At 43.8% G+C, this 14,529-nt stretch overlaps 1 protein-coding gene across 1 annotated transcript in view; it reads left to right on the top strand.

Annotated features, from left to right (window-relative positions):
- LOC134571702 (4-aminobutyrate aminotransferase, mitochondrial-like) overlaps positions 1 to 14,529 on the top strand; it is a 965,679-nt gene that overhangs the window by 59,265 nt on the left and 891,885 nt on the right. Inside the window, exon 2 of the mRNA XM_063430224.1 lies at positions 3,776 to 3,893. Coding sequence (XP_063286294.1) covers positions 3,824 to 3,893 — 70 coding nt within the window. The 5' untranslated portion in view covers positions 3,776 to 3,823. The remainder of the gene's footprint in view (positions 1 to 3,775; positions 3,894 to 14,529) is intronic.

Genomic DNA, 14,529 nt, shown 5'->3' with positions numbered 1-14,529 from the left:
CTTCGCTCTACAGAAGGGAGAGGTTCACCTATTGGAACCTGGAGCCTGGTCGTAGGTCCAGGGCGCAGAGCAGACGGCGAGATACCAGCCCAGCAGCGGTGGTTCGTGGAGTTCGCAGTGCTTATGGTGGCTACGGTGCTGATGGTCCTTTGGAAAGCGCTAGGAGCATCCTTTCTACGGTCCAACTTCCAGCCAGCCTGGAGGCAACCGTAACAGTTCTGTTAAAGGGACACTGTAGGCCCGGATTCTGATTATTGGTTTTTGATCTTGGCTTTACTTAAAGGGACACTCCAGGCACCCAGACCACTTCTGCTCATTGGAGTGGTCTGGGTGCCAACTCCCATCACCCTTAACCCTGCAAGTGCAATTATTGCAGTTTTTCATAAACTGCAATAATTACCTTGCAGGGTTAACTCCACCTCTACTAGACAGCCACTCCACCTCTACTAGACAGCCACTAGAGGTCTCTTCCTGGTCCATAGCACAGGAAACCTGTGCTAGAGCGTCGCTGGACGTCTTCACGCTGTGTGAGGACCTCCAGCGTCGCTCAAATCCCCATAGGAAAACATTGAAATTCGTTTTCAATGCTTTACTATGGGGAGACCTAATGTGCATGCACGGAATTGCCGCGCATGCGCATTAGGTCTCCTTGGCCGGTGGGCGGGATCAGTCTCTCCGGCCGACGGAGCCAGTAGGAGGAACGGCGCGGAGAAGGAGACAGCGGCGAGGGACATCGCCGCTGCCTCAGGTAAGTGACTGAAGGGGTTTTCACCCCTTCAGTAACTGAGGATTGGTGGGTGGGAGGGAGAGGGAACCTCCAGTGCCAGGAAAATGGATCGTTTTCCTGGCACTGGAGTTTCCCTTTAACTGTTTCTTTGCTGCTGGAGGTTTCAGTAAAGAAGGTAAAGCAAATATGAAGCCTCCTGTCCTGCCATAAAATTGGCTTTACAAATGGAAGGTGAAGATTGCTAAATGCCAAGTGGCTAAGAGAGGCTCTAGCTGTGATTTTGACCGAGGGACTGAGACCACCGAAAGAAGTGGAGCGAATATTGGCATCTCAGTGACAAGTAAGAGATTTAAATCAGTGGCCATGACAAGTGAGGCCCTTTCTAATAACCTGTAGAGGTTGGAGCAAGGCTCTAGCTAGGAGTTGGGCTAATGGGTGAATACCTCTGCATGAGGATCGGTGTTGGCCTCACGGGACTGAATTATGAAATTATGAACATATTAGAAAAAGGCTTGCACAAAACTCTTTGCAGCCAGTTGATCTATCCCTAAGGAATGATATAGAAATATAATGGATTGATAGAAAGTATTTTGGAACATACATACCTTACACAACTAGTGAGGTTGAGCTTGAGAAAGGAATATCATAGAGTGGAACCTAAAGACACAATGGGAATATGTCCAGGATGATGCAAATGTTAATTGAGATAACGTATCTCTGTTTGTAGTTAAGGATTAATACGCCAACAGGTTATAAGTAAGGATGGTGGGAACCTTGAAATATAAGGGAAATATTTAAAATTACATACCTAGGCCAAACAAAATGAGTTAGGAAAAAGAGCCACCTGATTGAACTGAATCTAGATGTGAGTTCCCACTGTGCGTTCTTCTATTAGTAGGACCTGAAGTATGTGTGAAAAGGAATAGCCTAAGTAATTAAACACACAAACATAGCTAGCTTACTAGCGTGTAGCGAATTATGAGATCTAGTAAGCGCCTTCGTTGAAGGTGTGGGTTATACTAATTTAAGTAAAATACACAGATTGAAGAGGTCCTAATACCTATAATTGCCTAATGAGGGGTTCTTGTATGGGCCTAGCAAGGCACTGTGGAATAGTAGAATGTGATATGAAAGGGTTGTAGTTTTCCCTCGTAAGCAGGAACATGTTGTATGTAAATGCTCAAACGGGGGGCAGAAATTGGATTGTACTTGTTTGCCCGAAGAGGGCTGTTTGTAACCACATAGTGAGGGCCACGTGTAGAGGTATCATAGCGAAAGGTCGAGAGTGCCCAATGTATATCCTGAGCTGCAGGATGGAAAAAATAAGGCTGTATGAGGGGTACGGATGTATGAATTAGTGGTCGCCCATAACGGACCAATAAGTGATACATACCAGAGCTAGGTCACATAACTCTGGAAATTGTCAGTGTGCAATTGGCTTTTCCATATATCTTGTAATTGTTCTAAATGTTTTTACACTATTGCACTTTATCTCTTTATTTAACCCCTTAAGGACCAAACTTCTGGAATAAAAGGGAATCATGACATGTCACACATGTCCTGTGTCCTTAAGGGGTTAAAGGAACACGCACAGAACTAAGGTTCCTCAATAACAAGTTAAGGCAGTTTCAAACATATAAATAGGCTTTGTTTAAAATAGAGTGTCAACATATATAAGCAATCACATTGCAATTTTCAATTTTGCTAAATAAAATTTTATGGTGTTTTTAAGTTACTGGGTCAAATATAAGGCTTGCTTTTCCATTTTTTCACATTGAAATTTGCCTTTGAGAGTTTATGTTAGCCCAGGAATGAGAATTACCCTCATGGTGGCATACCATTTGCAAAAGAAGACAACCCAAGGTATTACAGATGTTCAGTCTTTTTTAGTAGCCACTTAGTCACAAACACTGGCCAAAGTTAGCGTTCATAATTGTTTTTTCATTTTTAACAAACAAATATAAATGCTAACTTTTGCCAGTGTTTGTGACTAAGTGGCTACTAAAAGACGGGGTATACCCCATATTGAATATGCTGGGTTGTCTACTTTAAAAAAAATCTGTACGTGTGAGGTGTGATTCAGAGGTTTATAACAGTGTTACAATGTCACTATTGATAAATTTAAAAAATATATATTTTGAAACCGCAAAGTACTACTTATAGCCTTATAACTTGCACAAAAAAAGCTAAGAACATGTTAACATTAGGTATTTCTAAACTCAGGACAAAATTTAGAAACTATTTAGCAAGGGTGTTTTTTGGCGACTGCAGATGCATAACAGATTTTTGGGTGTCAAAGTTAGAAAAGGTGTGTTTATGTTCATCATATTTTATAATTTTTTTTATAGTAAATTTATATAATATGATAAAAATAATGGAGAGAAAAACGGTATATATGTGTGGGTACAGTAAATGAGCAAGAGGAAAATTACAGCTAAACACAAACACTGCAGAAATGTCAAAACAGCCCTGGTCCTTAACCCCTTAAGGACACATGACATGTGTGACATGTCATGATTCCCTTTTATTCCAGAAGTTTGGTCCTTAAGGGGTTAAAGGTAAGAAAATTTAAAAATGGTCTGGTCACTAAGGGGTATATTTTGTGAGTTATAACTATAGAGCGCAGTTATACACTTAACAACAATATGGAGTTCCTAGAAAAGGACATCAGGATAGATAAGATGGATTTAAGCTCAAACTAGGGACTATCCTTCCTAAATAGGGATTCTTGGGAGGAATAGTTTTATGTTTGCATAGAAGACACACATTATTTATTAGCTTGCTTAGCTATATTACGTTGTTATTTGTGGGTTTTTTTTCCTCCCTCAAATGCTATTTTGCCTAACATTTGCAAGTAATATTAGAACTGAATGAGAGAGCTTAATCGTTCTAGTTTATCCTATAGTAGAAGTATATTTTATACTCGGATTACAGAATCTAAAATTGTTTATTAGTCAGAAAATATAGTTTAAAACATTAAATTGCACATATTAACCATCTGGTGTATTCAATTTTGCATTTTTATATGTAATTTATCTCCCTTTATAGAGTATTTGACCAGACGTTAAAGCCAGAAATTTTTCTCAACAGAAGAGAATGGCTTCTCTGTTTCTGTCTCGACAAATGACTTTTGGTATACAGCAAAAAACAAGATTATTGGTGTCCTGTGAGTAATACTTTCTTTTATCCTTAATAAGTTTGTGTGAGCAAATTTGAAACCATTCTTAATGAGAAACATTCTCTCCAATTTTGTATTTTTTTTTTTTTTTTTTTTATATTTCAGATAGGTATCTTAACATTGTATAGTTATTAAAACTATTACAAAGTTTACGTAACTTAAAGGTCTCTATCATCATTAATACAATATTTCTTCTATTCATAACTCCCACGAAAGGAGAGCAGAAAGAAAACCAATGGGATTAACCTTTATTACCTCCTATATTTCCCTATTTTGTGGGGATATTTATGGGATAATAATAGTAAACAGTTGAGAATTGCCCACTATTTCAATTCTCAGATCCCAAAGATCGTTATCGTGTAAGTGAAATGTATTCCACATAAATAAAATCACAATTTGTTATAAAAAGATACAATTTATTGTGACAATTTAAATAATAATATGTAACATGCGTGATAATAATCAATGAATATTCAGTATAACCTGAGTATGCAATACATTCCAATGGTTAACACAGCAATTGTCAAACAAGATTTATGACGGTGTTTCACAGAGCTTGCAGCGTAAGGCCATAAAACTTAGCTAACAGTTAGAATAACCCTTTCAATGCTGGTTAGACCTTTCTGGGTAATTAAGACCTATTCTCATGTAATTTTAAATAAAATAACATTTAAACCAGCTCATTAGTAATTTCCTGGAACCATCCAATAAGAGTAATCTACCATGTTCTTAACTTGCCTAAACAGATATTTTATCTTATTTTAGAGCAAATCAATACACCTGGATAAATATCACGATATGCTAACATGTGATAAATCACATAAATACATAATTATTCTAATTCCATCTGCAGAATGGAATGGTTATAACTATATACTTCTTAGTTAACTAAGATTTCTAAATATTGAAATCTGATCGTGATTTATCCAGTCATATATCATGCTATTAGAATTTTTTTTATTAATTTAGATTAATTAAATGAAACCAGTATAATTACCAGTTGAGTAGACATTCTCATCAGATGTTCTCAGGTAGCCAAGTGTCAAGGAATGTTTCTTTCTCGCTCTGACTCTGCTTTTCTTTCTTAGCCTGCTTCCGACTCTTTTTTTTCCGACTGCTCACTCCTTTGCTTCTCTCCTCCTTCCCTTTGTCTTAACTTGTTTTTTAAAGGGAAAAATTCTCTGTTCGTCACTAGGTGATAGACCAATAGAAAACTGGAGGTGTGGTTACCTTCCAGATAGCAATTTAAGTATTTGGTCTATAGAGGGCAGTCTCGTCCCACTAAACATTCCTATCCCGGAAAGAGTTAACTTTTCCTGGTGGCTATTTTGACGTCATTTAGCTTATCTTCATGGTTATCTGTAACTTAAGTTTTCTGTCAGTTCAAAGAGTTTCTTTGGGCTTTCTTCAGACAGTGTGTCTCCAATTCCTGCTGTAATTTCTAATATGACAGTTCGTAAACTAAGTTTCACCTCTAAATTACAATGGGACCTTATACAATATCGAAAGTAAAATTAAATTATTTAATCTTCTCTGTCACAAATGTCTGGGTTTAGAATGTATTCTATTCCATTAGCATTTAGACAGTCTGTCCATCCCCCGTTCTCATTTCTTATCACTTGATTTGTATATACAAACATTCCTAAGCTCCCAGCTCAGTAGTTAGCGTTACAGAAAGGATAGAAATCTTGTGTCTTTTGTTTGCTTGAAAATAACAAAATGGAGTCTGCTCTGTTCAGAGTGACTGACAATATACACTTTTAATTTCTATCATAGCACAAAATGTCTGCCGATATAAATACCCTGACAATTTCCTCCCCCTTACCTCCCATCCTAATAATCACTTTCATAACCCTAATAAACTCGCTTATCTAATATTCCTTATCATTATTTGTAGACTGGGAGAGAGAGAGCCCTTTAGTCTCTTTGGTCAAACTACTGTCATCATCTATTTTGTTAAATTTTATTATACGCCCGATTAACCCATATGTTCCTATCTTATTGCCACCACATCTTTTTTATACATTTCCAAGTTCCATTCAATTTCTCTATGTGAGAGGCCCTTTATGATGTTTTTAAGAAATATTCTATTTGCGTGTTTTTTTTAAAGCTCACCAAGATGCCTCTTTCCATTTTTACTTGACAAATTACTTGTAATATCACTTCTCATATAGAAGGGGTTAGTACTTTTTTCCATTTCCGTGCTATCTGTAATTTAGCTGCTGTGATAATATGTAAAATTAACATCGAATCCTTTATCTTAATTTCTGACTTATTTAAATTTAATAGAATTATTCCCGGTAAAATTGCCAGTTTATTTCCTGTCATAAGTTCAATAAGTGTAATTGTATCTTTCCAATAAATATATATAGGTTGGCAGTACCACCATATGTGTAATAGAGTACCCTTATCAGTATTGTACCGCCAACATCTGTCAGATGTATTTGGGTATATTTTATTTAAAAGATTCGGTGTTAAGTACCATCTATTTGAAAGTTTAAACTGCAAATCTGTCAAATTTAAGCAGTGGACCTGTTTATATAATTTATTGAAATAACATTTCCATTTTTCCTCCTCTACTTGTGTGTAAAGATCTTTCCCACTTTTCAATTGCTCCGGAACGTTTATCATGTCTTAACTTATATATAACTTTAACACATTCAGACAGCATATTTTTACCGTTTTTTTTTTGTTCGACAAGTTGAAAAATCCCATCTGTTTTTACACTCTATTCTTAAAGGGACACTCCAGGCACCCAGACCACTTCTGCCCATTGTAGTGGTCTGGGTGCCAACTCCCACTACCCTTAACCCTGCAAGTGTAATTATTGCAGTTTTTGTAAACTGCAATTTTATTTACCTTGCAGGGTTAACTGCTCCTCTAGTGGCTGTCTACTAGACAGCCACTAGAGGGCACTTCCGTGTTTATAGCACATGAAAAGTGTGCTATAATGGCGCTGGACGTCCTCACGCTATGTGAGGACCTCCAGTGTGGCTGAAATCCCCATAGGAAAGCATTGAAAGCATTATTCAATGCTTTCCTATGGGGAGGTCTAATGCGCATGCCGGACATTGCCGCACATGCGCATTAGGTCTCCCCCGCCGGATGACGTCGTCAGGGGAGGAGCGTGAGCGGGCTCTGACCCAGCACCGAGGGACATCGGCACTGGATACAGGTAAGTCACTGAATGGGTTTTAACCCCTTCAGCAACTTGGGGTGGGGGATGGAAGGGAGAGGGGACCTGCAAGTGCCAGGAAAACTGTTTGAGAGAAACCCTTTAATTCGTAGGTAATTAAAGCTATCCTTCAGTAGGATACCAAATTCTTCTCTTATTTGTTGGAAGGGCTTAGTTTTATGATTCTCTGTTATGTCTATGATTTTGTTTATTCCCTTGCTCCTCCAAGAGTTGATATTAATATTATCCAGCATATGTTTAATCACTGTAATTAGTAGTGAGTCTATAATTCTATTCTTTAATCCCACTTTTTTTCAAAAAATATCCCACCAAGCTGTTAAATCTCTAATTAAATGTGATTTGGATCTTGCCCCAGTTATAACGTTTTTATTGAGATCTAAGATCCAGAAGAGGATAAATTCTCTACTCCTGTACCATTTTTTCTTTTTCTGCTGATACATTCTGTGATACCATTATGTCAAACAATCTACTGGCTTAATAACATTAATGAATTTCTGGGCAACTCAAACCTCTATCTTGTCTTAACCTGGCTACGTTTTTCATTGATTTCTTTCCATCCCAGATGAATTTTAGAAAAGAGGCATGAAGCATTAATAACCAGTTTTCGGGGCCATTAAGGGGGGATCATTCTCCATAAATAGAGCCATTTTGGTAAGATATAGGCCCTTAATATATTCTACCTGACCACGAGAATCCCAAGCCCCTCCAGTCATGTAAGTTTTTATTAGTTTGTTTTAATAAGGGTAAAAAATTGTCTTCTATTAACTCTTTTACTTTTGATGTAATAGTTATTCTATTATTAGTATTTAAAAAAAGTTTATCGTTTGGGAGTACAAAATTGTTTGAGATTAACTGATCTCTTACCCATGTTTTAATCTTACCCTTGTTTTCTCAATTTATAATGTATTAAAAACATAGTTTTATGTGCTAAATTTACATGGTTGTCATAGTCAACACTATCAAGAAATAAAAAGTGGGGGTTTGTTGAGGAGGGAACTGGTACTGACAAATTGCCTGACACATTTATCCAGGAACAAAACATGCTGATATGGAGCTCCAGCTGCCCACAATGATATTCCAACTAAATTGCTACAGAAAACCACCTAATCGACCACTAAAAGATATACCTATGTAACCCAGTGAGAGGAGTTTGACTCCGATGCTTCAGCCTCCACTAAAGGAGACATTAAACAATTGCTGGTAGACTTACGGGAGGTCTGGAAGACCGACCTAACTGGTGTGCGCACTGAAGTTGGCGTTCTCACCGCATGATTCAGCACTGTTGAAACAAGAGAAGGAAAAAGAGAGCACATACGCACATAGACTCGATCCAAGATGAAGACCATGTCACAGCAACTCCAGGTTTACTCGCACTGTTACAACCCTAGAAACATGGCACCAGAAGAAAAATGTGCGGATCCACGGCATACATGTGAGAGTGTGCTGAGGCTACTCTGGATTTTACCAATGAAGGGGCAGCAGCGCTGCGAGTGCGGTGGGAGCAGGGGCATTGCCCATCACTCTTGCATTCAGTATTGTAAAGGCCCCAACCGATGGGATGGCGAAAATGAAAACATGATTGCTGAACCCATCATTGATCTGTTAATTTGGCGGAGAGCTGGTATCGCTAATGCCTACTGGGACTCACCAAGACTCATAACGGACTTGTGGCAAACCTAGCCACTTCTGAGCTATATGCAGTATAGGTTGTCCGTAGGCTGAATGTATAATGTGTTCCGTTAAATGTATATGTGTTGTGCTATGGCCGTTCGCATGCTGACAGCCGTACGCTGCCAGCATACAAGCATTCGTACGACGAAACACGGCTATCCTGGCCGTTCGCCGTACGAATACGGGCTCCCCAGGTCGACCACACATTCACAAGTCGTGTGGTACCAATTAACCGATTGCAACATTGTTGCAATCGGTAATTAAGGGCTCTCCTAGGTGGCCGTCGTTCGACTACCGACCATGCGGCGGTCGGCCATCTTGGATCCTTTGTCTCTGCAGCGGTGTTCGGTCGTCGAGAGCCTGGAACTGAAAACGGCTACTCAATGATCCGAACACCGCTGGACTTCCAGAGCGTTCGGGAGTTCCGCGTTCGGTACATTATGTGTCCCGTACTTATTCGGTACTTTTAGACCAACTTCCATGTTTAAATGTATTATGTGCGGCGTTCGGTCAATTCAGCTGGGATCAGAGCGGTATTCTCACAAAGTGTGCGCTCCGACCCGGCTATCTACCGAACGTTCGGTTATTCCAAAGTACCGAATATTGTGTGAAATATGTATTTTAAAGTCAATTGTCGGTTTTGCTGCACGAGGGGATAATCCACTTAATCGTCCATTTTAGTGGGAGTATCCTTCTCGTGCAGCAATGCCTGTTGGGAAAGTCACAATGCATGTTGGGAGAAATCCCCTGGATTATCTGTGGAAACCCCTTGCATGGGGAACTGTATAAATATGCTGCCTGTGAATAAACAGAGTTAGTTGACTCCCAAACTGTGTTTCGTCCGGTTATTGGGAGGATTGGGGATATTGCCTTGCTTTCTACTCTGACTGTGGATTTCCTGAGGATACCGACGGATATCGTGTATTATTATACTGCATTCCGTTACAATTGGTGGCAAGCGACGGGATCCGAACCTTACAGCCGAAAAGCAGCGTTCGTGTAAACTGGAACTACCGAACAAAGAAAGCAAGGGCAATTCGTATGGAGATTGACTATACCATACTGAAACGGCAGACTTTAAAAGAGCTACTGGAAGCCAGGGGCAAGATAGCCAGCAACAAATCTAAGGCTGTGCTGATCGCTGAACTGATGGAGGGAGACAGAGCCCGCAGCGCTACACCTCCACCAGCCATGGAAGAGACCCCATTCCAGAAAGAGCTACGAACCAGGTTGGCGTTTCTGCCGCAACCAGTACCGTTGGAAATATTGACCGTGATGGTATCGGATGTACAGGATTATCTGATGGCAACCAACCCACCAGCAACACCGCCTAGGGCAGAGTCTGTTACTGCCTCCACCTACGGACAGGTAAAGCCCAAAGTCCCACATCACGCATTTAAAGCGTTTTGTGAAGAAAAGGACGAAATTGATGGGTACTTACAGGATTTTGAGCGGCTGTGCGATTTGCACGATTTGGAACCCGCAGTATGGGTGCCGCTGCTGGCAGGCAAATTATCGGGTAGGGCAGCTGAAGCCTACCGTGCTGTACCTCGAGAGGACAGCAAAGATTACCCTAAAGTAAAGAGGGCGATCTTGGAGAGGTATGCTATTACCCCAGAGGCATACCGGCGCAAGTTCAGGGGCTTGCGCAAACCTGAGAAAGATTCTCACGCAGAGTGGGCGCACAAGCTGGATCAAGCATCACTAGGCTGGATACAGTCCAGCAACGCTACGAATATGGAGGAGTTGCGACAGCTTATGCTACTGGAACAGTTTTTTAATGGTTTGTCCCCAGAAGCACAAGAATGGGTGAGAGACCGTAAACCACTCACCCTACCCGAAGCCGCTAGGTTGGCGGATCAGCATTTTGATGCCAGGAGGCATCACGGATCACAGAATAAGACTCTCCCTCGGATTACAGGGCCACCCAATAATTTTACTCCTACTGGCCCCACCGTACCCCTGCACAGGCCAGCACTGAATACTCCACCACCCCCCTCCCGATACAACGGCCGAGCTAACATTCAGTGTCACACCTGCAAGCAGTGGGGACACATTTCTCGGGAGTGCACCCAAAACCGGAGCCGGCAAGCTTGGAATCAGGTGCGACAAAATTTGGCACCAAGGGCTGCTGCGCACCATTACCAGGTAGCACCCGCCACCCAAGAATTGCTGAGCGCTCAAATTGAGGAGCCTCTAGGGGTGCTCCACGAAGTAATGTCGGTCCGAGCCACCGACAACCGACAACATCATCGGCAGCTAGTAACCCTAGAGGGGAAGGAGGTACAAGGGCTCCGGGATTCGGGAGCCACTTTAACTTTGGTTGCACCACATTTGGTACCAGGCGCAACCCACACTGGCGGTTCAGTGGCAGTACGGGTGGCCGGGGGAGCAGTATACCGGCTACCTACTGCCAAAGTACACTTGGATTGGGGTGTGGGAGAGGGGACTGTGGAAGTGGGGCTTATGCAGAATTTACCTGCAGATGTTGTACTGGGGAATGACTTAGGCCAAATGACTTCCGCTTTTATTCCCCAGGCTCCCTACCAGGAGGCACACCCCGTAACCACCCGGCAACAGGCTCGCACCACGGCTACACCGATACACTCTGAGGCTCAGGTAAGAGACCATGTCCCCCAACCGACCCCCATGCCCTGGGATACCCCGACTACCTTTGCGACCGAAGTCCAGACCGATCCCACCCTCCAAGTATATAGGGACCGGGCACAAACAGACCAAGCAGGGCTAGAGGGGGAGCGGTACATCTGGGAGAAAGAGTTGTTATACCGTGTCACGACAAAAGATGTGGGGGGGTCTGTCACCCTGACTAACAAACAGCTAGTGGTACCGCAAAAGTATAGGCAGGAGCTACTTAGAATTGCTCATGATATCCCCTTGTCAGGACACCTAGGGATGACCCGTACCCGATACCGCTTAACGCATGCCTTCTTCTGGCCCGGGATCTCTCAGGATGTGCGCCAGTATTGCACCTCTTGCGACGTCTGCCAGCGAGTGGGTAAATGAGGGGATCGCCACAAGGCCAAGCTATGTCCCCTACCCATTATCGCAGAACCCTTCAGCAGAGTAGCGGTGGATATCGTAGGGCCCCTGCCAAAACCCAGTCCCTCTGGCAAAAGATACATTTTAACTGTAGTGGATTACGCCACCAGGTACCCCGAAGCTGTGGCCCTCACTAATATCCATGCTGAGACCGTAGCGGAAGCGTTAATGAAAGTGTTTTCCCGGGTAGGGTTTCCCCAAGAGATAATCTCGGACCGAGGTACCCAATTTACGGCCGAAGTTACCCAACATATGTGGAAGGTATGTGGCATTAAGCCAATAGTTAATTCCGCCTACCACCCCCAGTCCAATGGGCTATGTGAGAGGTTCAACGGGACGCTGAAGCAGATGCTTCGGACGTTCGGGGAGACCCACAAAGACTGGGAGAGGTTTCTGCCTCACCTACTCTTTGCTTATAGAGAGGTTCCCCAGGAGTCGACAGGATTCTCCCCGTTTGAATTACTATTTGGGAGAAGGGTGCGGGGACCCTTGAACTTGATTAGGGAACATTGGGAGGGAGAGAGTACTACCAACGAAACCCCTATCATATCCTACGTACTGGAGTTCAGGGACCGTCTGGAGGCGCTCACTCAGGCTGTACACACCAACCTCCAGGCGGCCCAGCAACGACAGCGACGCTGGTACGATAGAGGAGCCCGAGACCGCAGCTTTCAGGTGGGACAGAAGGTTTTAATTTTAAAACCCGTCCGCACAGACAAGCTGCAGGCCATCTGGCAAGGCCCATACCAGGTAGTGGAGCAGCGATGCGACACTACCTATGTGATCGGCCCCTGCTCAGGGGTAGGGAAGAGACGCATGCTCCACGTGAACATGCTCAAACCCTACCATGAGAGGATCGAGGATGTGACGGCAATATGTGCCTCCTCCTTAGAGGATCAGGAGAACTTACCCTTACCTGACCTACTAGAACCCGAGGCACCGATAGAGCCCTCCCAGGGAGTTCAGCTGGGGGAGCGGCTCAGCCCCCAGGAGCGTGCCCAGGTACAAGCGCTGATTGAAGCCAATTTACCTGGTTACACTCCGCTAGCCACCCACCGAGTAGACACCCTGGGACAGCTACCTATGAGGCAGGCTCCATATAGGGTTCCGGAATCAGTCCGTACCCATATGAAAGCCGAGCTCGATGAAATGTTACAGCTAGGGGTTATCGAACCCTCCGATAGCCCCTGGGCATCGCCGGTAGTCCTGGTACCTAAAAAGGATGGCACCACCAGGTTCTGTGTCGACTACCGGAGGCTAAATGACAAAACGGTGTCTGATGCCTACCCGATGCCCCGGATAGACGAGCTGTTAGACAAGATGGCACGGGGCCAGTATCTCACTACCATTGACTTGTGTAAGGGGTACTGGCAAATTCCGCTAGCCGATGACGCCATCCCCAAGTCGGCGTTTGTCACTCCGTTTGGCCTGTACCAGTTCAAGGTCATGCCTTTCGGAATGAAAAACGCTCCGGCTACCTTTCAGCGGATGGTAGATCGGCTACTGGACGGGTTCCAGGAGTATGCCTGTGCCTATCTAGATGACATAGCCATCTTTAGCCAGACCTGGGAAGACCACCTACACCATATAGGGGCGATCCTAGATCGTATTGGGGAGGCTGGGTTAACGTTAAAGCCTAGCAAGTGCCACATAGGTATGGCTGAGGTGCAGTATCTGGGACACCGAGTAGGGTGTGGGCAGCAGAGACCCGAGCCAGCCAAGATTGAGGCCGTAGCAAAGTGGCCTACCCCCAGGACTAAGACTCAGGTGCTGGCGTTTTTAGGGACGGCCGGCTACTACCGGAAGTTTGTTCCAGACTATAGCACCCTGGCCAAACCCCTAACGGACCTGACTAAAAAGAACCTACCCCGACAGGTTGTCTGGGCCCCAGAGTGTGAGCAGGCATTCCAGCAACTCAAAACGGCTCTAACTAATGCTCCTGTGTTGACTGCTCCTGATCCAACTAAAAGATTTCTTGTTCACACAGACGCTTCAATGTTTGGATTGGGGGCAGTACTGAGCCAAGTGGGAGCCGATGGCGGAGAACACCCCGTAGCCTACTTAAGCCGCAAGTTGCTGCCGCGTGAAGTGAGCTACGCTGCCATTGAGAAAGAATGCCTGGCCGTGGTGTGGGCCCTCAAAAAGTTACAGCCCTATTTGTACGGACAACCTTTTTCCTTACTCACAGATCACAACCCGTTAGTGTGGCTAAACCGTGTATCTGGAGACAATGCCCGGCTGCTGCGCTGTAGTTTGGCGCTGCAGCCCTTTGACTTTACCATTCATTATCGGCCCGGAAAACAAAACGGTAACGCTGACGGGTTATCCAGACAGACTGAACTCGAGAAGTGATCTGTGAGTACTCTCCCGGACATCCCCAAGCCGATCCGTTGGGATCAGACTGTGTATGCCGGCTTGGTTCTGGGGGAGCATTGTGGCAAACCTAGCCACTTCTGAGCTATATGCAGTATAGGTTGTCCGTAGGCTGAATGTATAATGTGTTCCGTTAAATGTATATGTGTTGTGCTATGGCCGTTCGCATGCTGACAGCCGTACGCTGCCAGCATACAAGCATTCGTACGACGAAACACGGCTATCCTGGCCGTTCGCCGTACGAATACGGGCTCCCCAGGTCGACCACACATTCACAAGTCGTGTGGTACCAATTAACCGATTGCAACATTGTTGCAATCGGTA

The sequence above is a fragment of the Pelobates fuscus genome, chromosome 8 (assembly GCF_036172605.1).
Source record: "Pelobates fuscus isolate aPelFus1 chromosome 8, aPelFus1.pri, whole genome shotgun sequence".
Lineage (NCBI taxonomy): Eukaryota > Metazoa > Chordata > Amphibia > Anura > Pelobatidae > Pelobates > Pelobates fuscus.
Note: the sequence above shows the minus strand (reverse complement) of the source record. Positions and strands in the feature narration are given on the sequence as shown.